At 37.5% G+C, this 27928-nt stretch overlaps 2 protein-coding genes across 2 annotated transcripts in view; both read left to right on the top strand.

The window, feature by feature from the left end:
• Nucleotides 1-27928, top strand: part of LOC149069065 (uncharacterized) — an 84985-nt gene that overhangs the window by 41166 nt on the left and 15891 nt on the right. The window contains exons 11-16 of the mRNA XM_089251189.1: nt 8807-8875; nt 10622-10739; nt 10853-11017; nt 20705-20777; nt 23177-23300; nt 24487-24528. Coding sequence (XP_089107315.1) covers nt 8807-8875; nt 10622-10739; nt 10853-11017; nt 20705-20777; nt 23177-23300; nt 24487-24528 — 591 coding nt within the window. The remainder of the gene's footprint in view (nt 1-8806; nt 8876-10621; nt 10740-10852; nt 11018-20704; nt 20778-23176; nt 23301-24486; nt 24529-27928) is intronic.
• LOC149069066 (uncharacterized) lies at nt 96-3841 on the top strand. The gene is made up of 2 exons (XM_089251053.1): nt 96-524; nt 946-3841. The coding sequence occupies exons 1-2, from the start codon at nt 372-374 to the stop codon at nt 3619-3621; spliced, it is 2829 nt and encodes a 942-aa protein (XP_089107179.1). The 5' UTR covers nt 96-371; the 3' UTR covers nt 3622-3841.

Here is a 27928-nt window from a genome sequence, read left to right as displayed (position 1 = left end):
TAAACCTCCACACCTGCTTTTTCCTTAGCCGCAACACAAAAGCCACAGTTGTGGTTTATCGGACCAGTCATGATGTCTAGCGTGTCCAACCGTGACCTACGTGAGTGACAAGGCCAACTCAATCCCCATCAACATACCTCTGACGTCACCAACCTTGGGGCTAACCGGATCGGAAAGACCCCTAGTCAAAGCTGTATTAAGAAGCTTTGCCCCTAGTAGAAACAGGTTCTTCTGCCATAATGTTAAGGAAACTCCATTACTCTGTACATTTTCCTTCTAGTTCTACGACACAAAGCATGTTGAGGAACATTTTTTTCCATGAATTTCCAGTTTAAACATCAAATTAATAGTTGTTATATATGTTGTGAAATATGCCACAAACTTGTTCAGTAGTAAATTGTAGGGGAAACTACAAAAACGGCCCCAAAGTAAAGGTGTTCGGTTTTCCGAAAGAAGAGCAACTAAAAGGCAAGTGGTTGAATGCTATAAAGAGGAAAGACTTTACTCCAACAAAAAACAGCAAGGTGAGCTATGTATTTTTTTCTTCACGTGAAAAAAAATTATTACGCGCATGTTTTTTTTCTTTTAAATTGATTACGTATTTTATATTCTATCTCTATATTCTGATGTGATGTCCTAGCAGTAAGGGAGGATCTTCTGGGACCGGTATATAGTAAATTTATAGTGTAAAAAAATTTACATAGGCCTATTTAACACTGGCAATAGTGAAATATAATAATTACAATTTTGTATGCATTTACTTAATGATACGATTATATTAGTTGACATAGGCGTACGCAGAATTTTCTCGGGGTGGGGGGGTTTAAATTTTTTCTTACAAAATAACGCTATAATCTCGGCCCCCTTTGCGTATGCCAATGTTAGTTGATAATTATTGTTGATTTAATGATAACTCTACAATATATTTTCATTTTAAACGTATAGGTATGTGAGAAACATTTCAAAGAAGACGATATAATCAGTGAAGTGACGGAATATGATCCTAAATCAGGAAAGGAAATCACAGTGAAGCTTCAAGTGTCACGACCAAGAGCAGGAGCGATTCCCACAATTTTTCCTGATTGTCCGAGCTATATGTCTTCCTACAGTCGCAGTAGAGAAGCACCAGAAGAAAAGAAAAAAAGAAGAGAGTTTCAAAATTTCAATAAAGCTATAGAAGACAGCAGAAAAGAAAAAGAAAGGTTTGAGAAAGAACAATTTTTGAATACTTTAGATGATTTGAAATCAAAATTAAGTGTTATTGATAGTAAAGAGTGGAGCACAATAGTTAAAGAAAATAGTGTTATGTTTTTACTGATTGAGCAATCACCTGCTCCTCAGATTAGCTCATCAGTTGTAATTGACAATGAGTTAAATGTTTCTGCATATATTAGAAATGTGCCTGTACCAAAAATTGCAAATATAAATTTACCGGTGAAAATTAGTAGCTGCCAAACATTGAGTGAAATTTTGATAGCCTTAATTGCTGTGTGTAGCATTTCAAAATCTGATACTGGCAGTGATAATATCATTCTTCTTTTGAAAAATTTATTGGAATATTTTCTCAAAGAAAATTCTAAAGATGAGTTCTTAAATTTTTTTTATGATCAGATAGTTTTGAAATCGTCTAAAAAACCAATTTATTCCCCAGAAATGATAATATTCAGTACCTTGATTCACACCCTGTCACCTCATACATATAAATTCATTAGACAATCAAACAAACTAATTTTTCCCCATACATCAACTATTCAAAGGTTATGCTCAGACTCCAGCTTGAGTCCTCATAGTGAACAAAATGATTCTGACTTTCTTAACTATCTAAAACAAAAAGTACCACATTTAAAACCACCTGATCTAAACATAATCCTAATGATAGATGAAATTCATTTAAAATCATATTTGGACTATAAAGGAGGAAGTATTGTTGGCATGTCTCATGATTCATCAAAACTAGCATCCAGTGCTCAAGTGTTTATGATAGCCAGTGTTACTTCTTCCTATAAAGATGTTGCTCATGTGCTCCCCGTGAAAACAATAACTTTTGATAAATTACATAATTTCATTAAAAAGCTAATTCTTAACTTAGAAAATATTGGATTTCATGTGTTTTGTGTTATAACAGACAATAATGCCATTAACAGAAAATCTATGTCTCAGTTTGTTAATCCACCAAATTTTCAATGCATTTACCCACACCCTGTTGATCATGGAAGACCATTATTTTTTTTAATTGATCCTGTTCATCTTCTAAAAAGTATAAGAAATAATTGGATAAACCAAAAGAACCATCAAAAATGTATGTATTTTCCATCCTTTGATGGCATGACAGACGCTCAAAATTTTCACACTGCATCCTTTAATTCTCTCAGAAAATTGTATGAGTGTGAAATGAACGGCTTGATCAAATACGGCTATAACTTAACGTTAAAAGCTCTTTTCCCATCATGTCTTGAACGCCAAAATGTAAATTTAGTCCTAAAAATTTTCAATGAAAGTATCATTAATGCCCTTTTAGAAATTGGTGAAAAGAAAGAAATTCCACACTTCAAAGACACTGCAAACTATATAAATATTCATTTAAATTGGTGGAAAATAATGAATGTCAAATCCAAATACATTGGAATTCGATTAAATGATCAGCTCAAAACCCCATTAACTTATTCAGCTGATGATGAAAAGTTGATATTTTTGCATAACTTTTTGAATTGGTTGGAGGAATGGGAAAAGATGAAATGCACTACAGGCATGTTAACAAAAGAAACACACACTGCACTAAAAGTAACCACATATGCTATAATTGAAATAACATCATATTGTAAAAATGAGCTCAATATGGATTACATCCTTCCAGGAAAATTTCAGACTGACAATCTCGAGCTCAGATTCAGCTTATATCGACAAATGGCAGGCAGTCATTATCATATAACTATTCGTCAATTGTTTGAATCTGAAAACAAGCTGAGAATTCGAGCAAATATGAAACTAGGCATCATTTCAAAAAAATATACAATCCCTGTGAATGACATAATTTTAAATGATAATTTTGGAGATATAAATTCAATTGATGAAAGATCTGAAATAATCAATTTTGAAGTAGATGAAGTAAGAGAAAATGAAATTGAACAAGCACATGAATATTTACCTGTTTTGGCATACATAGCTGGGTACTGTGTATTCTCAGTTTTGAAAAACAGTAAATGCGATAGCTGTAAAACTATATTAACAGTCGATAAAGAATTTGATTTTGAAGAAATTCACAGTTTAATTATGAAATTCGATCGTGGTAAACTTCTTTTTCCATCATCTGCAGTAGTGAATGTGGTGTTATATAGTTATCTGATTATTGATAAATTACTTAGCAATAAAGAAAATGAATTATTGAAAAACAAAAACCATCGAAACCTTCTATTCAAGGTTTCAAAGAAATACATAACTGATGAAAATCTGTTTGTGTTTGATGAGTTTTGTTCTTTTGGACACAATGCAACAGAAATTTTAAGTAAAATTTTGTGGTCATCTACAAACATATTTTTGAACAACTTCTGTAAGCAAAGAAACGATTCTTCAGTCGAAAGAAAAAGTCAGAAGCGAAAATTAAATACTTTAATTTCGCAATAAGATGCTCTAGATGGATTCTTTAATCATTGGTGCTGCTACGTAATCGGTTATAAATACTTGTATTTTTTGCTTGTAATTAATGTGATTTTTGTGCATATTGTATATATAATATTTTATTTGTGTGTGTGTAACAGTAAATAAATTTCTAAATTTGAAATTTCAGATGTGCCAAACATTTGCTTTTATTATCTTGAAATAAAAAGTTTGTTATATCTGATCATTGATGTGTTTTAGTTTACTTACTCAAACATAATTTAGAGAGCTTTAAAATGCATATTGTTTTTTCAAAAACTGATATAATATTCTGACTATTGTTTTAATGTTCGCATTTATACACTTCTCAATCCTCTATAGCAGCGATTCTCAACCTTTTCTGACTCGCTTTTCAGTGTATACTTTCTATGGCGGAGCCCTGTTTAGTATATTATTTATTGGCGGTACCTTTTTAGGCCTCTTTTTTTTGTTAGTTTATCAAATTTACTGATTTATTTTATTATCGTCGAGTGGTCGCGGAGCCCGCACCGGTTGAGAACCGCTGTTTGGTGTATATCTGAATATACTTGGCAAATATATAGTCGGAAAAAGAAAACTCATTATACCAATTTATTTTAACGTATACGCAAATACAATACTTTTCATCCAGAAACAGTGGATCCCGTGTTGGCACATTTTTTGAGATTTTGCTGGTTGCTAAGCAAGATTTTATCGATTGAAAGATAACACGGTAAAATAAAGGCAAACTGTACGTTTCATCCTCAAAGCCATTGTAACTAATTAAAATGCCCATTAAACTTAATTAAATTCCTGTGTTGATGCAAGGTTTAAATTGGAAATATGCTATCACAAATTTCATCCGTATTTGAAGAAATATTCACTATGTTTTTATGGAAGTGAGCCACACACATCGAGGTTAATATTCCGTCAAAAACACAACCTTAAAAAAAAAAATCCAACAGCTAAAGAGAGAATTTTTCCCTGTCCAGCGACGCGATGCCCCACGAGTGCTGACGTCATTTTCGATTGAGGGGGCCTTGTTACTTTCGAAGGTCACGGTCCAACCCCTAGGGGTAATGTGCTTATATCCCACATGGGACAGAGCCTGGGTCATGTCTGGCATAACAGTCATGATGTCTGTGAACTCGTAGAGTCTCATATTCACTTGTCCCTGGGAGCAGTGACTTTAATTTTTCAATAGTAATGCTGTGCTGTATATATATCTCATAATTTCTTCATTATTACATATCGCATTTAATTACAATTTTTTGAAGAAAAAAAACCGTAAAAGCACACCAATGAGAAATTTGAAAAAATAAAAGGCGTAAAAAACGTAAAATTTAAAAAATATCATGAAGTAATACCATCATCACATTAAGTCAGCGATTCTCAACCTGTGGGGCGCCCCCCCCCTGGGGGGGAGCGCGATAGTACTGAAAGGGGGGCGCTAGCATATCGAAAGAAATATGTATTATTTAAAAAAATGATTATTTTACTCTGAAAGGAAAGCAAAACAAAATGCATTATAAGATAATAAAAAATAAAATTCTCATTTACACTGATATAATACACTTCAAATAGGACTTTATCAGTACTGAACAATGTATTTAATAATTAGAATACCAATATAAATTAAAAACAAGTTCAATTATTTTTAGTGACTCCCTTGTGCTTGTCTTGAAGAGCAAAGTTTTTCGAAGGAAGGTTTAATATTAGAAATGGACACTCTGAGTTCTTTTTCTATATTTAGTTGAGATCTATATTTTGTCTTCAAAGCAGCCACTGCAGAAAATCCGGTTTCGCAAAGGTAGGATGTTGGAAATGGTAATAGTATACGAAATGCTCTTTCTTTCAGTGCAGAAAACTCATCATCCACCCAAGCCCAAAATTCAAAGAGTGATTTATTACTAAATTTTCTTTTTATTTCGCCACTTGCCGTGAAGTCTATGAAGATTTCTTCTTCAGCAGTTGAGAGATCATGGGGAGTATTTCGAAATGGATCCCTAACCCACTCGTAACTTGCTACCAAGTTGTCGTCAGCAAGAAAATACTTTTTGAAATTCTTTGCCAGCATGGATAAATGATTTTCAGTGGTTAGAAAAACCACTTTCACATGTTGTTCTTCAGCTTTGTAAGTTTTAACACATTCATCCACATTTGCAAACATTTCTAAGTTTTTTTGCTTTAAATTTCTGCTCCACAATTCTAATTTTCTACAAAAAGCATTAACTTTAACACTTGTATCCAACATATGTGTATTTGCTCCTTGGAGTTGAAGATTCAATTTATTTAATTTATCAAATATGTCTACCAAGTAGCTCAATTTCATTACAAATAAACGATCTCGAAACATCTCGGCTTCCGGTCGGTTTTCCTCTTCTAGAAAAATTGCGATTTCATCTCTTAATTCATAAACACGTTGCAAAAATTTCCCACGTGATAACCATCGCGACTCGCAATAAAATAGTAACGCTGAATGTACTGCACCCATATCTTTACAAAGTGCAGAAAAAATTCTTGATTTTAGGGGTCTCATTTTTATATAATTTACTACAGTCACAACCGTTGTTAGCACGTTATTAAGACCAGGGCTCATTTCTTTAGAAGCTAAAGCTTCTCTATGGATCATGCAATGTGTCCAGACACACTGTGGGGATTTTTGTTTCACAAGTGCTTGTATACTTTGAAATTTTCCAGACATTGAACGAGCACCATCGGTGCATATTCCAACGCAATTTTTCCACTCTATGTTTGCGTCGTTTATAAAATCATTTAAGATAGCAAATAATGAGAGTGCTGTTGCTTTGAGTTCTATTTGTTTGCAGAAAAGTAGTTCTTCTACTGCTGACGTACCATCACAAAATCGAACATGAGCAATGAGATGAGCATCTTTATTGCTATCTATTGCCTCATCAAGCTGAATTGAAAACAATTTGTCACGTAACTTCTCGAAAAGCTGATGCTGTACATCTTCAGCTATATCACCAATTCGACGGGCAACAGTATCATTTGATAGAGGTATGGACTGTAATTGTTTGGCAAAATTATCCCCAAACATAGTTTCTACAATCTCGATTGCAGCTGGCAAAATAAGCTCTTCACCTATGGTGTGAGGCTTTTTACATCTGGCTATTTTATATGAAACTTTGTAAGAGGCAAGTAAAGCTTTTTCATTCACAGACAAAGTTCTTATAAAAAATGATTTTTGCTTTTTATGCGATTTTAATTTGAATTCAAAGAATTCTCGGGGTTTGTTAACGTACTCACCATGAAGCGTTTCCAAATGCCGTTTAAGTTTATTAGGTTTCATGCTGTCTGCTGCCAAAATTTTTGAGCAAATAACACATAAAGGTCTTTCTTCTTCATTTACTTCAGTGCTGGTAAAACCGAAATTTAAGTATTGTTGAGAATATTTTCTTGATTTCATTTTTGGAACCACGCTACTCTAAGCGCTTGTCGATGCGTCGTCTACTGCTCGCTTGCGCCCACTTAAAAATGTATCCATGTTTCTGTACAAATCTACTGCGGTAATATGTATTTAATACCGTTGTAAACCGTATACACCTCCTCTAGAATAAAATCACTTGAAATCCATTGTTTTTTTTTCTTTTAATTTTAAATAATTTAATATTAACTTGAATACGACAGCGCAAAAAAAAACTATTTCCTATCAAACATACACACAAACTCTTTCTTCTCTTCCCGTGATCTCGTCTCCACAAGCATCTCCCTTCGCCTCTTTGCTCCTTTTTTTTCTTTCCGCAGTCCTCCCAACCGAAACTAAAACTAATGTCGTTAACTCCGAAGAATAAAGGGTCCTTTACTGCAGTTTTTTTTGTCTCGATCAGCTAACACGCAGATTATAACATACACATTCACGATAGATTCGATAGCGATAGAGAACGGGGAGGGGGGGGGGGGGGATACAGAGCTCCCTGTTGGGAGGGATGATTTTTCTAATTGTTGTGAATGGGTTGACATACATCCCATATTGTTCAATATTTTCGTGACTTTCTCAGAGGAAAGATTGTTTTATTTTCGTTTAAAATAAGTTGATAAAAGTAATTTTCAGCAAATTATTTGAATGTAATATTCCATATGAAAGTTCCAAAAATTTCATGGGGGGGGGGTGCCCCTCTGTACTGCACTTGTGGGGGGAGCGCGATGAAAATTATGATTGAAAATTGGGTCGCAAATACTGAAAGATTGAGAAACGCTGCATTAAGTTATAGCACAATCCCATTAAAGCAGGGGTTCTCAAACTTTTTTCACCTGCGACACCCTTGTTTCCTATTCAATGCTTATCCGTGAACTTCACTGGCTCACTGGAAGTAATAGCGTAATCACATGAAGTAATAGCGTAATCACATGAAGTAATAGCGTAAAGCGTAATCACATGAAGTAATAGCGTAATCACATGAAGTACTAGCGTAATCACATGAAGTAATAGCGTAATCACATGAAGTAATAGCGTAATCACATTAAGTTATGGTTCTGAGCACAGTAAGTATTCGATCATTTTTCGATTAATGAAGTTCTGATGATATCGAGAATTGTTGCGTCGAAACGGCCACGTCCAAACGCAATGTACCGTTATCTCTGGAGAGAAAAGTCGTCTGAAAAATATTTGCCTAATTACATAATTTTGAGAAACGCTTGAAAACCCCTCAAGTAAAAATATAATTTCCGAACTAGTGAACGCGAAATAATTTCAGAATAACTTTAATTTCAGAATCAATAAAATAAATAACTAATCAAGAATTAATTTCAGAACCGGTGAAAGAAATAATGTCATCAGGAAAAAAGAACCCTCAGTTATTTAGAGAGCAACTGAGTCTGATGCTGTAAGTCTTCAACCTCTATCTAGTCGCGAGCACTGTCTTTACCCATCACCGAAAGGTCACCTTTACGACAAGTTTGACATACGAATGCATGGAATCGGGATGATTTCAATCCCTGAATGCAATTTGTGGAAGGTGTTTAGTTGGAAAGTTGGTGCTCGCAAGCACCAAATCGGATACGAGCATCGAGCACTCTGGATGCTTCAGGGAGCACCATGGTGTTCGCGAGTAACGGGTTGAAGATGCCTGCTGTGAGCTTATCGTACGGCTTCGTAGGTGGCCGTTCTTCTTGGTTTGATATTTATTCTTCGTTATTTTTGAACTAATTAAATTTTTTGCTGATTTTCCAGAAAGTTCAAGAGATAGTGAGCATCATCATGTCAGACGGCAACGCACATTTGTGGAAACATATACAAAAGGTTAGTGGGATTATATAAATGCTATTATATGTGCCAGGGCTTGACAGATCGAAAAGATATTTAGGCTCCAAATCAATTCCTTAGGAGCCAAGCATTGTGTTTTGCTCAAGAAAAACGGTCCTAAATAATGTTTTCTTCAGTTCATGTAAACTTTGCCGGCGACATTTTGTCCCGGACATCTCGTCCCTTGCACGTTTCGTCCCCGGATATTTCACCCCCCACATTTCGCCTGCCCTGACCGTATGAGCAATCCAATCAGTTACCAATTGAGTGACCCTATCAGTGATCAAGTGAGATGAACATTTACCCCTTAACATTTTGCCTGCCCTGACCATATGAGTGACAGTATGATCAAGTGAGTCACTCATACCATAAATCACTGTTACCCGCTTGGTCACTCATACCGTCAATCACTGTCACCCACTTCGTTACTCATACGGTAAATCACTTGGCCTCTCACTTGGTCACTCATACGGTAAATCACTTGGCCTCTCACTTGGTCACTCATACGGTAAATCACTTGGCCTCTCACTTGGTCACTCATACGGTAAATCACTTGGTCTCTCACTTAGTCCCTCATATAGTCGCTCTCTTTGATATTCATACAGTCACTTACTTAAGCATTCATATGGTCAGTCATTTGGCCGATCATTCAGTCACTCGCTTGGCCAATCATATGGTCACTCACTTGGATATTCATACTGTCACTCCCTTAGTCATTCATACGGTCGCTCACTTATACAGTCAATTACACACTCACACATATGGTCACTCACTTGGTCGCTCATTCAGTCACTCATTTAGTCATTTATAAGGTCACTTACTCATAAGTTGATTTCACACTCACTTAGTCACTCATACGGTCTTTCACCCACATATATAGTCACTCACCTAATCACTTGGTCACTCACACAGTCAATCACTCATACGTTAAGGGCAGGCGAAATGTCGTTGACAAAATGTTAGAAGCGAAAAATTTCCGGATCCTGTATCCTTCTATTTTTCCCATGCCAAAAGATGTAGCGTAATGAAATAAGAAAATTTTCTGTCGCTCTTAGGCTCAATTTAAAAATGCACTCAAATTTAGCAACCGCATTTAGAAAATTTTAGGTGCCAATACCAATTTTTCGGTCGCCATGGCACCCCCCCCCCCCTCCCATGTGCCAGGTCGCCATGGTGACCGAATATTAGTAGGATTAATATAATAGGATTTGTGCAGCCCTGATATAGGCCGTCCCAAATTTTTTGCGCAGCAATGTCTGCAATTGTTTGACTTCGGAAACATACTTCCAATTACAAAAAAGTTTATGCAAAAAAAATTAAAAGAGCTTCATTGTTGCGGGGCGGTAAGAATTTACAGTAAAACCCCTCTTAACGGACACCCCTCAGATAAGGTCATCCCTCTTTTACGAGCAAATAATAATTTCCTGTTGGATAACAAATGTATGCATTTCAAACCCATGATTTGAAGAGGTCACTCCACTATTACGGACGAATTTTTTTGTTCCGCCGGTGTCCGCAAAAGAGAGGTTTTCTTGTATACGACCCCCCTTGGGAAATTTTAGACATTTTCAGTAACCGCACGTGATTTGAAAACTTTCTTAATTGATGGCATGCTTCTCTCTAAAGTTAACGGTTGCAGAGATATCAGCTGTGCTAACAATTTGAGACAGCCTGCGGTGATGAATATAAATTGAGCAATGTTTGATTAATGAAACTGACGTGGTTGACTTGATTCTTACAAAGGAAGGAGAAGATGGCGTCGAATTCATCAGTTCCGTTCAAGATTGGTCGACGAAGAAGCTCGTCGAATCTACTACGAAGGAAAAAGACGTGGATCTCCTCATGATATCGGACAACATGGGTAAGACATGCATCGTGTGTTTCTGGTTCGATTCATAAGGGCAATCACTGCGCATTATAGGTATTGAAACAATCGTGTTACAGAATTTATTCATTTGGCCTTTGATTCCACAGCTACGAGAAGCCAAAAGAGCACTTCCGAGGAAATCAAAGAGAAGAACAAGCCTTACATCTATTTCCCGGATTACGCCAAAGACGAAAAATGGCAGAAACTCAGAAAGCTATGGAGGTATCCAAATGACCAGATTCGAGTTATCACCAAAGTGTTCGACGGCTCCGGTAAGCCAAACAAACTTCTTTTTCCAACTACAGTAGAATCTCGACTATCCAGCTTAGTCTCTTGGCACCATGATGTCGCCAAATCATCGGAGCTGTCGCCGAACTTCGTTAAGTTTGTTGCCAATTCGGCGATATTTACAGAGGAATGCGTTAATTTTCATTTTTACATAAGATAATTACTATTTACAGGCTCAGAAAATGGCATAATAAATGATAAATAAGAACTATTCACATAGTAATTTTCGTAACAATATTTATATTCTTGGACTTCCTTTTTCTGTAATACATTTTTAAAACGTACAGTACATAACAAACATTTACATTATATAATGCTACCACTAAAGCCCAAAATTGGCCGCTTCGTGAACTGGCCGGATCAACTGAGCCAGCCAATGTCCGAATTTCGTGCTTTCACTGGGCTTTGACCGGGTCCTATCTATCGATCCCTATATATGGATCACTAAGATACACTGGTGAAATAAATTAAGAGAATTTGCATATTTTATCGAATTTCATGAAAAGAACTGAACTGAATGTAAAACCACTGCATCTAGACAAAAATGAAAATCTTGTACGTCAAATACGTAGCGTACACGTGTGTGTAGGCGGAGCCAGTAGAGAAACAGGCTTTATAAGCGCGCGTAAGTTAAGACGCATTTCATTTGCTACCACACCTCGGCGAATTTCTTGGTGTTATTTTGCAGCAATCGGTTAATTTCAAATTGTAACAGTAAAAATGATTAACCACCAACGTTTAGATGATGGGATGAGGTGGCGAATTGTGGGGAGGCTAGAAGCAGACCAATCTGATGTCCAGATTTGTAGAGAGTTCAATTTAACGCCCAGCGTCGTGTGTAACTTATGGAAACAGTTCCAGAATACCGGACCCATCGAGAGAAAGCCTGGGCGAGGTCGTCCAAGAGCCACGACGGCCAGAGAAGATCGCCATTTGTCGATTATAGCGAGGCGTAACAGGAGTGCTACAGCTTCTCAGCTCTCTCGTGACTTGTATGCAGCCACAGGAACTCGTGTATCAAGAGTGACTGTTTCCAAAAGACTTCATGAGAGAGGGTTGTTTGCAAGAAGACCTGCTGTTTGCGTCCCGCTCATTTCTACGGACAGGAGAATCCGTTTATCATGGTGAAGAGAGCATAGAGATTGGAGTATGGATCAATGGGTGACCGTTCTCTTTACTGATGAGTCCCGGTTCAGCCTAAGCACCGATTCTCGCCGTTCGTTCATATGGAGAGAACCAGGGACCCGCTACCTACCCTCCAATGTCCGCGAAATCGACCATTATGGCGGAGGAGGTTTAATGGTCTGGGCAGGCATCATGTTGGATGGCCCCACACCTCTCCATGTCTTTGAAAGAGGCACTGCGACTGGTGTGAGGTATAGGGATGAGGTCTTGGAGCCCTATGTTCGCCTTTTCAGGGGTGCAGTTGGCCCTGAGTTCATTTTAATGGACGATAACGCGAGGCCACATAGAGCTCTTCTGCTCGACGGTTATCTAGAGAGTGAGGATATTCGCCGGATGGATTGGCCAGCCAGATCTCCAGACCTTAACCCTATAGAGCATGTCTGGGACGCTCTGGGGAGGGCAATTGCAACTCGCAACCCCCCTCCGGGAACCATCCAGGGAATGAAAACAGCGTTGCCGAACGAGTGGGACCAATTGCCACAGGAAATGATAAACTGCCTTATTTCAAGTATGAAATCATGCTGCGAGACCTGTATATCTGTAAGAGGGGACCATACCCCCTATTAACCCATCTATTAACCCATTTTTTTGTTTTTTTTTGTTTATTCTGCAACCGCTGTTTCATACCTTCTGACTCCAACGAGTGTTACGCACGATCATGCGTGTGTATTACAATTATTGAATGGTTATTTGTTTTTTATTGTATCAATGTATGTACATATCAAATTTCATTAAAATCGGTACAGTAGTTCTAGAGATAATCGACCAAGTCTGCAAATTCTCTTAATTTCTTACACCAGTGTACATCGATATTCTGATTCCTTTGATCGTTAGAGCTTCATAACTAACCATAATAATTATGGTAAGCTATGGCCAATCATAAATGACCATAATTATCACAAAAAAATACGCCAAGGTGGCGACGACCCCGAATCATAGGGATCGATTTTTAGGGATGAGTAGGGATCGATATATAGAGGAGACACTGTGGTGGTCGAGTGGTCATACTGACGGACTCGCCTCTTGTATCCTATACTTTTTAGGATACCAAAAATTTTTTTCGTTTTTTTTTTCTCGGGAAAGAAATTTCACTCTGTGTAAAAAAAATTTCTGTTCATCAGTGTGCGTGTTTATTTGGTTTTCTATTCATGCATATTTACTCTGTTTGGGGAAACCCAGGACTTCTGTTTTGAAAATGTGTAAGTGACGTTGCTAAGCGTGCGTCCTCATCTTTAAGTCTCGAAGTCCGGTAACCCTACGTCAAAGGACGAAAAAAAAAATAGTTATAGCAGTTCTGTATTTATTGGTAAAACGTTATGGTGTTCTAATTATAGTAGCGTCATCTGTTGTGAAGAGAGAGGTAAATGAGTAGTTACTAAAGTGTCACAAACATGTCGTATATGTCATATTTCCAGTGATTTACTTTCGTACAACATTCCTCTATCGACACAAACTTTTTTTTTCTGTACCAAAATCCCTTTTTGTGGGAATAACTTATTCTCAAACCGCATACAAATTTGTATACTAATCCCTTGCTTTTCTATGGATTTTTAAACTTCTTGAGAATTTATGGGCTACCCAGTATTTAAATTTTAATATTTCTCTTATTTATTATTTGATTATTTTCGTGACTGCAACTATCGTGGCTGAATTTCTCATTATTTTCAACGGATCCGTTTTCCGATATATATATATATATATATATATATTTTGTTTCAATATAATATTCTTAAGTACCCTCTCAATCATTTATATTTGTATATATATATACACACTATTTATAGAGTATTTTCAAAAGCTATGACCCCCCCCCCCCAAATGACGGGCCTGTTGTATGACTCACGTAGGAAACCCCCCTGCTAATCTAATTTTGATAGTGACCCATAGCTCAAAATCCTTGTCTCTGTAAGTAAATTCGACCCTACTCGGAAGCCCCTTCGAATAAAGTTTTGGTCGGAGCTTAAAAACATTTCGCCGTCGGTGGATTCGTTTGACCCTTCTCGGAAGCCAATGCGAATCAAGTTTGTGTCGGGACCCATAGCTCAAAAACCCTTGTCTGAAAGTGGATTTCTTTCACTGATGCCTCAGCGAATAAAGTTTGGGTCAGAGCTTAAAAACACCGAATATGGGTGAATTCGTTTGCCCTTTCTTGAAAGCCCTGCAAATCAAGTTTTGGTCGGGAACGAAGCACGTTTGACCCTTCTCGGAAGCCCTTGCGAATCAAGTTTTGGTCGGGACCCATAGGTTGAAACCCCTTGCTTTTAATAATAAAGGAAATTTTAGTTTAACCCCCTCAATAAACAAACTGATTTGATTCCGATTATTGACAACAAAAAATGTTACGTAACAGGACATGCGTAATTCTACTAAAAAAAAAAAAAACAATTAGCGTGAGTACTGTTTATTCGGTATATCGTGAGGGGGTGTACTTACTACTGTACCGAAGATGAATCCTACGGCTGCATGCAAGTTCTGCAAAGCCATCGAACGAATCAGCGATCTTCGATCGACGTGTCCCTGCAACGGGAATTCGACTTACGCACATGTGGTCTGTCTCGTCCAGCACAAGGTCCGAATCGGCAGCAACGAATGTCAGGAATGCGGCAAGAAGATCTTCCCGCAGATCAACGGAGGGCCGAAAAAGGCGTTGCGAAAATTGGTCGGCCAAAGGAAACGATAAACTTTTCTCGAGGCAAGGTGTCTTCCGAAAGTCTGGACCTGTTCGAATTGTCCCGTATGTTGAGTTGTAATTATTATTAATTAAAAAACGGAAAAAATTATCTCTGTGAAACTCTTCGATGATTTCTACATGGAGTTTTTGAAAGCGTTTGACAACGTGGCGATTATTTTTTTCTCGGAATGGGCTCGTAATACTTTGTGATTGATTTAATATACTCGTATTTTTCATTGATTTGGCTATTATGGTAACTCGTAGTTGAAAATTCTAGGGGAGCGCGAACAAAAATTTTTTTTTTTTGTTCGGTAGTAATTATGCTACACTACCAAGTATGAATTTCCCTGGTCAAAGTATACTTTTGTTATATGACATTTGCATACTGCGTACCGGGTGTTCAAATGAATTTTAAATCCCAAAGTACTGCATGAAGTATCGACTTTATCAGACGCGGGACCCGGTGAAAAAATAGTTTTTGGGCTCCTAAGGCCTGACAGGGTTCAAATTCCGGGGCCCGGGATGATTCTCATCCTTTTTTTTTATTTTTTAAACTATAAGTTTACTATAGAAGGAAATTTTTTTAAATTATAGTTAGAGGCCCACCAAAGATTCCATCCTACGTGCCCTGTTACAGGATGTGGGTTACCTTAGCTTCGATTTCATATATTTTGTGGAGGAGAATCCGCATCTAAAGATTCATGCATTACCACAGGATATACAGGAATGTTGAAAAATATACGCACAATATAAGTTAACTCAGAAATTAATGAAATTTTTTATTCCATGAAAATTCAGAACTGAAGAAAATTTTAAATTGATTGAAGAATCAAAAGCAATGAAAATTAGGGTTTAATTATCTGAGAAATAATGAAAATTCAGAATAAATAAAAAAAAATACTCCAGAATAGGGGGGGGGAATAAATTCAAGATTGATGAAAATTCAGAGCTAATGAATTAATGAAAAAAATTTCAGAATCGGGGTGAAAATTTACGATTAATGGAAGAAAAAGTCCCAGAATGGATGAGAATTCAGTATTAATGAAATAAAAAAATTTATGAGTTAATGAAGGAAATAATCCCAAGAATTGATGAAAATCTGGGATTAATGAGAGGAAAACAAATCCCAGAATTGATGAACATTCAGAATTAACGAAAGAAATGATTCCGGAATTGATTAACGAAATGATTTCCGAGTCGATGACAATTCCAGAATCAAATCAGTTGTAGCTGTTTACTTCCAAACAAAATGTCTGATGTATACAGGGTGATTCAGAAAAGATGGGAATGATAGTGCACACCAATACGAACCATTGTTATCAAAGAATGCATGGCATAACATGAAACGCACTCACGTGTTTCAAAAGACACGGTGGTCCGCAAACGTTAAAACGGCATTCTTGTTGAAATTTATCGGGAGAAAAAGAACACATATGCATGCAAATGTAATCTGGGGAAGAAGAAGAAGATACCGTATGAAAATCTGCGTCACAATGATAAAAGCCCACCATTATCCCGATAGCTTCACAGGGATGGCGCCCATGCCTTTTATTCACTGTGACGCAGATTTCCATACCGTATCTTCTTCTTCCCCAGATTACATTTGCATGCGTGTGGTGTTCTTTTTCTCCCGATAAATTTTCAACAGGAATGCCATTTTAACGCTTACGAAGCGGCTGCTCCGAAACGCTCTAGCGCGTTTGCGTTTCATGTTAGACCACGCATTCTTTGATGGCAATCTCATCTTTTGTATTGGTGTGTACTATCACCTCTCAAAGTTTCTCCCATCTTTTCTGAATCACCCTGTATGTGTGAAAATGTTTTCACCTATATTATCATAAGTGCGGGGAGGCTGACAGGGCTCGGGACGATTCTCATAATTTTTTTTTTGTTTTTTCCCGCCATAAATTCACTATAAAGGGGCCCGTGAAAAGTCTGGTCTGGGGGCCCGCCAAAGGTCCCATCCTAGGGGCAGGGCCGTCTTAAGAGCATCATGGGGCCCCCAGGCCAAGTGGTTTTACTGAGATCCTACCTTGGATATTATAGAAAATTTCAACCGAATCTCATTTTTTGTGAGGCCCCTCTTCTCCTGAGGCCCCCGAGCCGTGCCCGGGTGGGCCCATGCCTTAAGACGGCACTGCCTGGGGGCCCCGCTCCAGGATGTGGGGGCCATGGGTTACGACATGTATATATGTCGTGGGTCACTTGAGTGATGTGGAATTGTATCATTGGTCACTTGAGTGATGTGGAATTGTATCATTGGCCACTTGAGTAATGTGGAACCGTACAAAGGGCCACTTGAGTGTTGAAGAGTTGTACAATGGACCACTTAAATTATCTGTAAATGTGTCGCCTGTAACTTGAGTGATCTGGTAATGTTTTGGGGTCACTTAAGTGCCTCTAGAACTGTGCCGTGGGTCTCTAAAGTGATTTGTGAATGTGTCGCGGGTGACTTAAGTGACCGGTAAAAGGTGCTACGGGCATTTTAAATATGCTCTGGAACTGTGCGGTGAGTCACTAAAGTGATCTGTAAATGTGCCATTTGACGTCATAGGCCACATTAGATGACTGCGAGAGCCATATTTGGCCCCCGTGTGCCGTCTTTATTTCTTTGTTTTAGACCGAGCACAACTCAGGTCTATCGCCATGGGCAATTTTCTACCTAGTCAGTTGTTCTGGAAGTGTAAGTTTGTGTACCTAACAGTCTGAGTGCGTATCTAGTGTTGTGTCTGATTTCCCAGTGCTGCCATCTATATTTCAGAAGTGAAGTGCAATGATTTAATTACATTTGCACGTTTGTGGGTCTGGTGCTCTCTGTGGAGAGACTTTTTAACTGGGGAGATGCTCGCATTTGCGCCTCGAAGTTGGGAACCACAGACAAGGCCGCAACTAGATGTTTGGTGACGCGGAGGAAGTGCGCATTTTGGCGCCCCCTTGTACTGTTGAAGGAGAGGTTTGAGAATAAAATTTGCGTTCCCTCTGGTCCAGCGCCCGGGGCACGGCACCCGCCTGCTCTCCCCTAGTTGCGGCACTGACTACAGAAAACCAACTTCAGCCGACCACCAGTGAGGCTCGAACCCGGCCTGGGTCCCCGCGTTGCGAGTCCGTCACTATGACCCCTCGACCACCACAGCTGCCCGCGGGCCATGGGTTGAGCACATAGTATGACTCCGGAACGCTCAAGTGCCGACACGTTTTTCAAACCAATCAAGTGGCCCCCCCACGCTCTCCTAAAGGTTGAGCACTCTTGATATAGAACGTACAGGTCATCGGTCATCCGCCTTGCGATTGCCAGATTAAAAAAAAAAATACAGGGCACAATTTTTTTCTGTGAGAACTTTGGCTTAATGGCAACATCAACTAGAATGTACAATCGTTAGTGATGGTGGAAAGAAATCGACAAGATTCAGTTGCATTCATTTTCTAATAGATGGCGCTATCAGCATACATATAGCTTTCGGTAATCTGATTATATAAAATTATTTTTGCTTTATTTTTACTCTTTTTTTTTCTGGAATAAAACTACAAAAAATAGAAGAATCTCACGAAGAATGCTTGAAAAAATACAAATAAATTCATCGCTGATTATAATATCAAATTGAAATAGGGGGCCGTTCAAGTATTACGTCATCATCGGTGGGGTGGGGGTTTCCGATTTGCTGACTTTTGATGACAACTTGGGAGGGGGGGGGGTTTGGATAATGCTTACGTCATCAACCACCCTTTATGAAAATATGAGTTAGGATTCAGAGGGGCAGAGCTGATGACGAAATTTTGCTGACAAGGGGGGGGGGTCAAAAATGGCTAAAAATTTGCTTACGTAATACTTGAACGACCCCATATATATAATAAATTATCAAGTAATAATAGGCAAATTCAGTTGTGATAGTAAAGCTTGTATTTAGTAAGGAATTGGAGAGAAATATATACAGGGTGGATACTATCCACCGCATACACGATTCCTTGCGTAGAACTAATATTGCAAAGTGTTTTCCGTTTTAGGATCGGACGAATATTAAGGGAGTTATAACGTTTTGTCATAACGTGTCAGTTTTCTAACGGTTAGTTACGCGCCAAACATCCAACGCAAAAAAAAAAAAAAAAAATCGCCCCTCCAATGCAGTGGGTTGCCGCTCATTGAAAATTAACTGAAAAATATTCAGCGCCGTCAAGTTATTTTCTTTCACGATTGGCGCTTTTTCGCGAAGAGGGATGTTAACCCTGTTATTACTTGTTGCTTTCGCCCCACCATATTGGCAAATTTATCACCAGATATGCGAAGTGTTAGCTAAACGAGATCAATTGGAAAAATTGTTTTCCCAAAACCATTTTTTGTGGTAATTTTTTCCCTCTTCGCTACTAAGTCGAATTTTTTGAGGGAAATTTGAAGTGGGAAAAAACGGGTTTTTGCACAAGCTTTTTGGCTTTCTTGATTGCTCTCAGGATTATAGCATTGGTGGTATCAGCTTAAAAACGCTGTCAAGTTATTCGATTGGTCCACGTTCGGTGAATTTGGCGGGATTCGAGAAATTGACGTCATCAATTTCAATGCGTTCATAATTATATTGGTCAAATCCAAAAAAACTGAAAACACTTTTCCGTATAAGTTTTTCACAAGGAATCACGTGTGTAATTATTGGGTGGTCTATTTATCTATTACTGATATACCAATCAGTAATAGACTTTACACACCATGTATAACGCACCCATTGCAATATTAACTCCACGACATATATTTGAAATTGTCACAGTCTTTCGCTGGATTCCTCAATTTTACAACTTTTTGACCATGAAGTGATTTATGAATTTGATCAACATGAAATCCTCAAACCTTCATGAAGATGCTGTATATTTATTTGCAATGCAAAACTTGATGCATCTGATCTTGCAAACACTTCTTCAGACGAACTGCAACAATTTTCATCTTTGGTTCAAGTTATTGACACCATGCCCCACAAATGTTAAATAACACTAGAGGTTTAAAAGAGACATTTCTAAATGTTGAGATAGCATTGAATCATTATTGGTAACACACATCGCCATTATCAAACTGTTCTGGAGAAAGATCATTTTTCTTATTAAACGGGATAAATATCATGAGTTCGCTCAAGTCTACGGCCGGGATTACCCTATAAAAGTTTTCTAAAAGTTCTTTTATAAAATTTTAAAAATTCAACCAGTAAGATTATCATTTGCATTTGCTCGAATGTAACCTATGAGGTTTATTCACTGGATTTTTCAAGTTTTATAAAAGGAATTTTACATCAAACTTTTACAGTATATTCCCGGCCTTAAACAAGAAAAACTATCATCCTTTTAGCATTATTGTATATTAAAGCTGAGATAACTCAAAAACTAGATTTTGATGACATTAGCAATGATTTTGCTCATATAATATGAGAATGTGCGAAAAAAAAACATTTATTGTAAGATATTTCACATAGAGAATTTTACATTTCATTTCTCATTTTTAAGATAGTGCATATCCTTTTTTGAAAGGTTCACAAACAACATGTACTGCATTTACTGACGTACCAAACCTCTCTGACCACAATCGAAATGGCCCTAAATACCTCTTTTGCCCAGCGCCCCTATCAAGTCAAAGTCGGGCCTGGCAAATATCGTCGATTTAAGTAAAATTTTGTCCATTCACAACCAAAATGTCAAAATTATATTTCATGATGATGGTTCTACCGAGACAGTTAGTTCAGGACCCAGGTTCTTCAAAACGGGACTTCTGGTCACCCAACAAAAAAACAGATGTTCGTCTATTATAATATTTTAATTTGTAATTTGTCTTGTTTGCATTTTTTAGAAGAAGAAGTCAGTATTCACTCTGTATTATACAAAACATTTCATAAGATTGCCTCCCTGCACAATACAATCACGTGAGTATAAAAGCTGCTACGTCGTTATTTCCTAGCATGAATAATAATTGTGTTAAGCCGGGATTACACTATAAAGTATTGTAAAAGATCTTTTATACAAAACTCGAAAAAACAACCATTGAACCTATTGCTTACAATCACTTGAATCTAACTGATACGCTTATTGGTTGTTTTTTTCCAAGTTTTATGAAAGAACTTTTCCAATACCTTTTCTTATAGTGTAATAACGGGACCTCAGACATGTCGATCATGTTTATGCATGGTGGTCGTGTCTGTCATAAAAAAATATTCCCTTTTTTTCAATTTTGAGAATATATGTTGGACCGTTTATTGCACTACAAAAGTTTTATAAAAAATCTTCATAAAACCTGATTTGCCGAATCACATTAATTATGAAACATACATTTTTATTCCTTTTTATTCTCTTAACTCCGCGGATTGCACTCGTACTTTTGTGATATGCATTCGGGTTGCCAGATTCACCAAAAAAAAAAAAAATGCGGAGATGCTGTGAGGTATTCGATACGGATTATAACAATAGGGTGCCCCGTAAATTCGTAAACAGTTTAAAAATTTATGAAAATTGAAGGAATTGATATATTTGTGAATGCGGTTTGCAGAAAAAAGTTATTTTCACGCGAAGGGCTTTCTTTTGGATACAGAAAAAAAATAGTTTAAATTTTTGTCGACGGAGGGCGATGCACGAACGCAAATCACAGAATTCTGGACATGAAGGTTTCATCAATCTCATCTGTATCCAAAACGTTCGTTGAGTTTCAGCTGGCGATTCAAGACTGAGGTAAAACAACTTAACAACTTCACCAATAGTGCTGCATCCACCAATCTCAACATCATGATTACAACCTCATGCAAGAGAGTAACATTAAAACTCGGAAATTAGCTGCTGATCGCTTACACCCTGCATTTTGTAGGACTCTGAAGCCCCGATAACATGGGAAATGGAAAAAGCGGGTTTTAAATCCGCTTGATGAACAGTTATAGGTGAAAATAGATGAAAAACAGTTATAGGTTAAAATAGGTGAAAAACAGTTATAGGTTAAAATAGGTGAAAAACAGTTATAGGTTAAAATAGGTGAAAAACAATTATAGGTGAAAATAGGTGAAAAACAGTTATAGGTGAAAATTCTTCAAACGGGTTTTAAACCCGCTTGCAGAATTTTAACCTATAACTGTTTTTCATTTCTTTCCTTACGGATTAAAAAAAGTCGTCAAGTGGGTGCTAGAATTCCCAATGATACCGCAATATTTGCACATGTGAACGGGGTTTAATTTACATATTTACAGTGATTTACTTCTCCGCAACGCCCTGTATCGAAAAAAAAATTTCTGCACCAAAAAAAATCCCCCTTCGAATAATAACTTTTTTGCGAAACCGCATTCAAATATACAAATTCCTTTAATTTTCACAATTTTTTTAAACTATTAACGAATTTCCGCGACACCCAGTTGCTATAGTCTGTATCGAATATCTCACAGCATCCCCGCATTTTTGTTTTGCGAAACTGGCAACCCTAATACATTCCACAAAAGTACGTGCAATCTGAGGAACTCACTACTGAAATCTCACTACTCTTTCAACTTGAAAAAGTCGAATTTTTGAAAAATGACTTTAAAAAATATTTCATTTAATTGCAAATAAAATACTATAAAAGTTTCGTGTCAATCAGTTAGTTTGTTCTTTCATAGTTAAAGAAAGAAATACTGGATAAAGTGTAAACGTATACTGGAAAAAACACTTTGAACGCGATTTTCTTAGATCGCAGTTTTTGAACTCATCCGTAATATTTAAAGAAAACCACTTCCCCAAAAAATCTGAATTGTTTTAGGAAAGTTTAGTCGATGTGTGTTAGTAGAATAGACCTCAGACTTTGATATCTGACCATTTGTTAGAATTTTATGAATTTTCAAAGTTTGAAAAAATCTCTAAATTCAACATTTTTTAAAAAATACTTCCTATTAGTCAATTGCTAAATCCAAGGTCTATTCTACTAACACATATCGACTAAACTTTTCTGTAAAAGTTCAGAATTTTCGGGGCGCTAGTTTTCTTTAAATCTTAAAAAGAGACGGATGAGCTCAAAAACTGCGATCTGAGAAAATCGCGTTCAAAGTGTTTTTTATAGTATACGTTTACACTATAATCCAGTATTTCTTTCTTTAATTATGAAAAAACAAACAAACCGATTGACACGAAACTTTTAGTATTTTATTTGCAATCGAATGAAATATTTTTTGAAGTCATTTTTGAAAATTCGGCTTTTTCAAGTCGAAAGAGTAGTGACGCCCTTAAGTGAATAAAATTAATGAATTTTGTATGTGTGTGTGTTTCATAATTGATGTGATTCGCGTATATATTCTGGATGATTTTTTTTTAACAGTGGAGGCAATACATCTGGAGTTCTTCTGGACAGCCGCGTCATTAGCTTTGAGGTGAAACCATCGTACGTCAAGAACGTACTCAGAGATGATCCGGTCGTAATACTTCTCGAGCACCAATTGGAAGTGAGTTCAAAGCTCTGCATTTCTAATTCAGTGGTTCCCAACCTTTCAAGCTCCACGCGACCACTGGAAAATCACAAAAGCTTGAATATCAAACCCCCCCGCCCATATGCGTGCAAGAGGTATGCATTGCGCGATTCTTAGAAATGCCTTCAAGGAATGCATGTCCTTGAATTGCGCGTTCAAGCAGCGCGTATCCTTGAAATGTGTGGAAGGCTTGAATATCCCTGAAAATGCGTTCAAAGAGACGCACTTTATCTAGTATCTGTTATCTTCTCCCTCGTGAAATATGTAGAAAAAAGGCTTACGTATCACACTTAAAATTCGCAAGAGAATTACTTACCTATAAAGATGCGCACGAGATATTTGTAGCTAAGCTTTTTACGTTTAGAAATGAATTTCAAGGAATGCATAGTGAAGAACTGTATTCAAAGAGCACGTACCCTTGAAATGCGTGGAGAGCTTGCGGATCCCTAAAAATTCGCTCAAGGAAATACACTCCATCAACCATCTGTTATCCTCTCATACCCCTCTTCTTAAATATGTCGGAAGGCTTGCGTATCCTTCAAACGCACTGGGTGGACCCCCTTCAAATGCGTGTGGTAGCATTGCTTACCCATGTAAAGATACGTAAGAGACATTTGTAGGTTTTGAAATGCGTAAGAGCCTTCCAGTGCCATAAAAATACGCACGAAGCTTGCATACCACCAGAAATGCGTATAAAGTATGCGTACCTGTAGAGATGCATAAAAAAAAACATGCGTACCCTCTGCAAATACAAGAGCCACCGACAATTAAAAATATGACAGAGACTTGCTTATCTTTGGAAGTGCGTAGACCTGCTGACATTGAGGGATTTGTACGAAGATTGCGCACATCTAGAAATGCGTAGAAAGTGTGCAACTTCTTTAAATATGCAGGTTTTCTTATTCCCAGGAATGCGTTGGAAGCTTACATACTTCCTTTTATATATTGTGCCATTTTTATCAGTATTATTACCTTTTTTTAATTACTTTACTGGGGTTTATTTTCGCTTACTCCCGAACGCCCATACGTATCCCCCATACGAGGTACGCGTACCACCGGTTGGGAACCATTGATCCAATCATTTTATACATCAGAAATTTTGAAGAGTAAAGGATTGCAAAATTATTAAATCCATCGGTTCATTTTTTTTTTTCTCATACAGATAACAAAGGACCTGAGAAATCCTGAAATCGAAGATCCAAAGGTAAGCTGTTTCAAACATTTCGAATGCATTGATTATACGTTTAGGATGACCATATTTCATCGCGACGAATGCTGGCGCGAGAATACGTCCGATTACCCGATCGTCACTAAAAGAATCGCTGATTGCTGCTAAAGCTGCTAAAACACACCAGGTGCTCCATAAATTACTAAATAGTTTTTTTTAAACACTTTAAAATTGAAGGTTTTGGTACATTTAAATGCGGTTTACGAAAAGGTTATTCTCAAGAAAAGGGGTTTTTTTTTGGTACAGATAAATAATTTGTTCAAATTTTTGTCGATTGAGGGTGCTGCACGTCAGTCCGGCTCCAGTGATTGGATCCGAACCATTCCCTTTTTCGTTCGAAGCGCAAGTAAAGCTCCAGAAGGCGATTCATGGCTGAGATAAAACAACTTCATCACAATAGTGCTTTATCCACCAATTAAAACTTTAGGTTGAACGCCAGTAACAGAAAAATTCAGAAATGAATTGTTGATCGCATACAGACACCCTGCATTTTATGACTCTGAATTTGCATTTGTTGAGTGATTTTTTTTTTATGAAGCGTTCTGTATCGACAAAAATTTGAACTAATTCTTTTTCCGTACCAAAATTCTTTCTTCATGTGAAAGTAACTTTTTTTCATAAAAACTGCATTTAAATGTACCAATTCTTTCATTTTATAAATTTTTAAACTATTTACAAATTTATAGAGCACTTTGTACTAAGCGTCATCAGAAACATTACCAGTTAGCCAAAAATAAAGGAAAAAAAGAATGAATGTTTTTTGAGTTTAAAATGCCGTATCACTAACATTTGAAAAGTTTCTAATTATAATGATCGCGCGAGTTGCTGAACCATCTTTAAGGCCTAGCAGCGTGCGCTTGTGCACATATATATATATATATATATATATATACTACTACTACTAGCCAAGCAGACGTGCACTTCGTTTATATTCCTCTGCGGAACCTCTAACGAATTGGCACATGCTGGAATGTGTGTGTACGTGTAGTGAAAACTGACGTGAAGTTTGTTTCTGTGTAATGCTTTTTATGTGTAGTGCTGCCACAAGTTTTTCTAACTATGAGTGAAGTGTAATGATTGAATAATTTATCGTTGTCAGGCCTGTTGCCCTCTGTGGCGAGACTTTTTAATGGGGAGATCGGCTCGAAGTTGGGAACCACTGTAGCGACGGTTCGAACCCGGATCGTCGCGATGCGAGTCAGTCACTATGACCACTCGACCACAACAGCGGCTGTGTACATCAGGGTGTTCTATTAATGGACCGACAAACTCAGAGACTTGTTAGGAGACTTAGGCATCAAAAGGAACAAAAATTGCAATGGAACATGGTGTCGCAAACTCACGTTGACAAGGTGAAAATCCCGAAAAACGCATGCAGGTTTCGACGTCACGCTGGAACGACAAAAAGATTTAATTGATTAATTATTACAAGAGTTGTTGGAAATAGCGGCCGCTGAAGTCATTGCACCAGTCTACAACGACGTAAAACCGATTCCCGAACGAGCTCGAAGATACCAGGTATGCTTTTGATGTCTGCCGCAGCGACGACAATCCGCGCTATGAGATCCTCCGGTTTGCCCACAGGCGTCGCATAAACGAATGATTTAAGGTGACCCCATGGAAAAAGTCACACGGATTGTGATCCGGCGAACGTGGAGGCCAAGCAACGGATCCCGCGCGTCCAATCATCACCTCCTAGAGATAGAAGGCCCCAGCAGTGTTTGCCATAAACGTCATTCAGACTACCTAGCAAGTTTGCCACACAGCATCGTATTTCGTTTCTTCTTATTTTGGCGTCGAATCTTCCTGATTGCCTCACAAAAGCCGCATAGTGATTGGATGCGGGGCGTAGAAATCGCCAGTTCTGAGCTCGATTATTTCTTTTCCTCACAACATTGATACTGGCACGAGCAGATTTGACTTGTCGAGCATGCAACTTGAAATAATAATTTGCCTGAAAAATAATTATCACTGGATTTACTTACTTCAAAGTATTTTAAAAACAAACTGTGATTTATTTGCATAAAAAATATCAAAAGCGGTAAAAAAATGTCTTGATTAAAATTTTAAAAGAAATACGAAATTTCGGAAAATTAGAAATTTTTAAAATTAGTCAAACCGATTATTATAATTTTCCGCGTTGTTGGCGTCAGAAAAAGAAACAAATTCACTTCTCTTATGGAATGACAGCCGATTTAAGGTACCACACCGGACGGCAGGCGTGGATCTAGCATGAGGTGACCAGATCATACGACTGAGAAACCGGGACACAACGCAAATTTACTGGTAAAAAGGAGGCATTAAAAAAAAACTTTCAGAAGGCAATTATAGCATGGGTGCTTAGGCTTTGACCCGCGTGCCAAATACGGCCCGCCAAGAGTTTACATCCGACCCTCGAAAGGTGATCTGGTAGAAATGTATCAACACACACGTCCAAAAAATAACATAAACTTTGTCTCCTTTTTTTTCCATAAAAATACGGGAAATCAAGATTCATACAGGATATCGCCAATTATCACCAAAATATCGTCAAATGCAAGTAAAGTTGCCAAAACTGCAGTAAAAAAATTGTTAAATTCTAGTAGTGTTGCAAACTATCTCTAAAGGTGATGAAAAATCGTAAATGGCGGGAATGGGGGTTGCTGAAAGTCGCAGTGGGCGAAAATATGAAAATAGTGTATTTCAAAAATATGTGAGATGAATATATTTATATGAAAAAATAATTATGATTGAGTCATAATATAATTAATGTCATTAAAATAATCTAAATTATTGATTTCAAAAATATAAGCTTCGTTGAAAATAAGGGAAAAAAACTGGACATTTTTTTAATAAAAAAATTGAGACGGCCAATATTATGGGAAGGTGCCATAAAATGTCGGTCTCAACCGCCATACATATGTTTTTGGCACATATGTACACACACATTTGACACACATATAGAAAAGTTGGGAAAAAAACCAACATTAAATGCGGGAAAAACGGTTTACCCGCATTTAATGCTGTTTTTTCCCAACTTCCCTTTGTTTTTCGAATATCTCAGCGAATATCTCACTTAGAAACATGGAACTTTTTAATTGCCATCAGAAGAAACAGGGCAACAGCTTTCTAATTAGAGGTTTTTGAGCACATGTGGATGGTATGAAAAGTTGACATTTTTATTCTAATAACTATACAACCCCTTGCAATATGAATAACATATATGAGTACTACACGTTATTTCGATACTCTTTCTAATTGGAAGTATTCTTCTAGGATCAACGGTTCACCAGTAAAATGCCATATGCCCGGTTACCTATGCACCCTGTGTAAATTGACATCATCATCATCATAATGCCCCCCCCCCTCACTCCCAGTCTATCAATTTCCACGCGTT

Source organism: Pholcus phalangioides, unplaced genomic scaffold, assembly GCF_987345545.1.
Source record: "Pholcus phalangioides strain wild (caught in Gottingen) unplaced genomic scaffold, Ppha-v1.0 ptg000024l_1, whole genome shotgun sequence".
NCBI lineage: Eukaryota > Metazoa > Arthropoda > Arachnida > Araneae > Pholcidae > Pholcus > Pholcus phalangioides.
The sequence above is the reverse complement of the archived record's forward strand: the minus strand, read 5'-3'. Positions and strand labels throughout refer to the sequence as shown.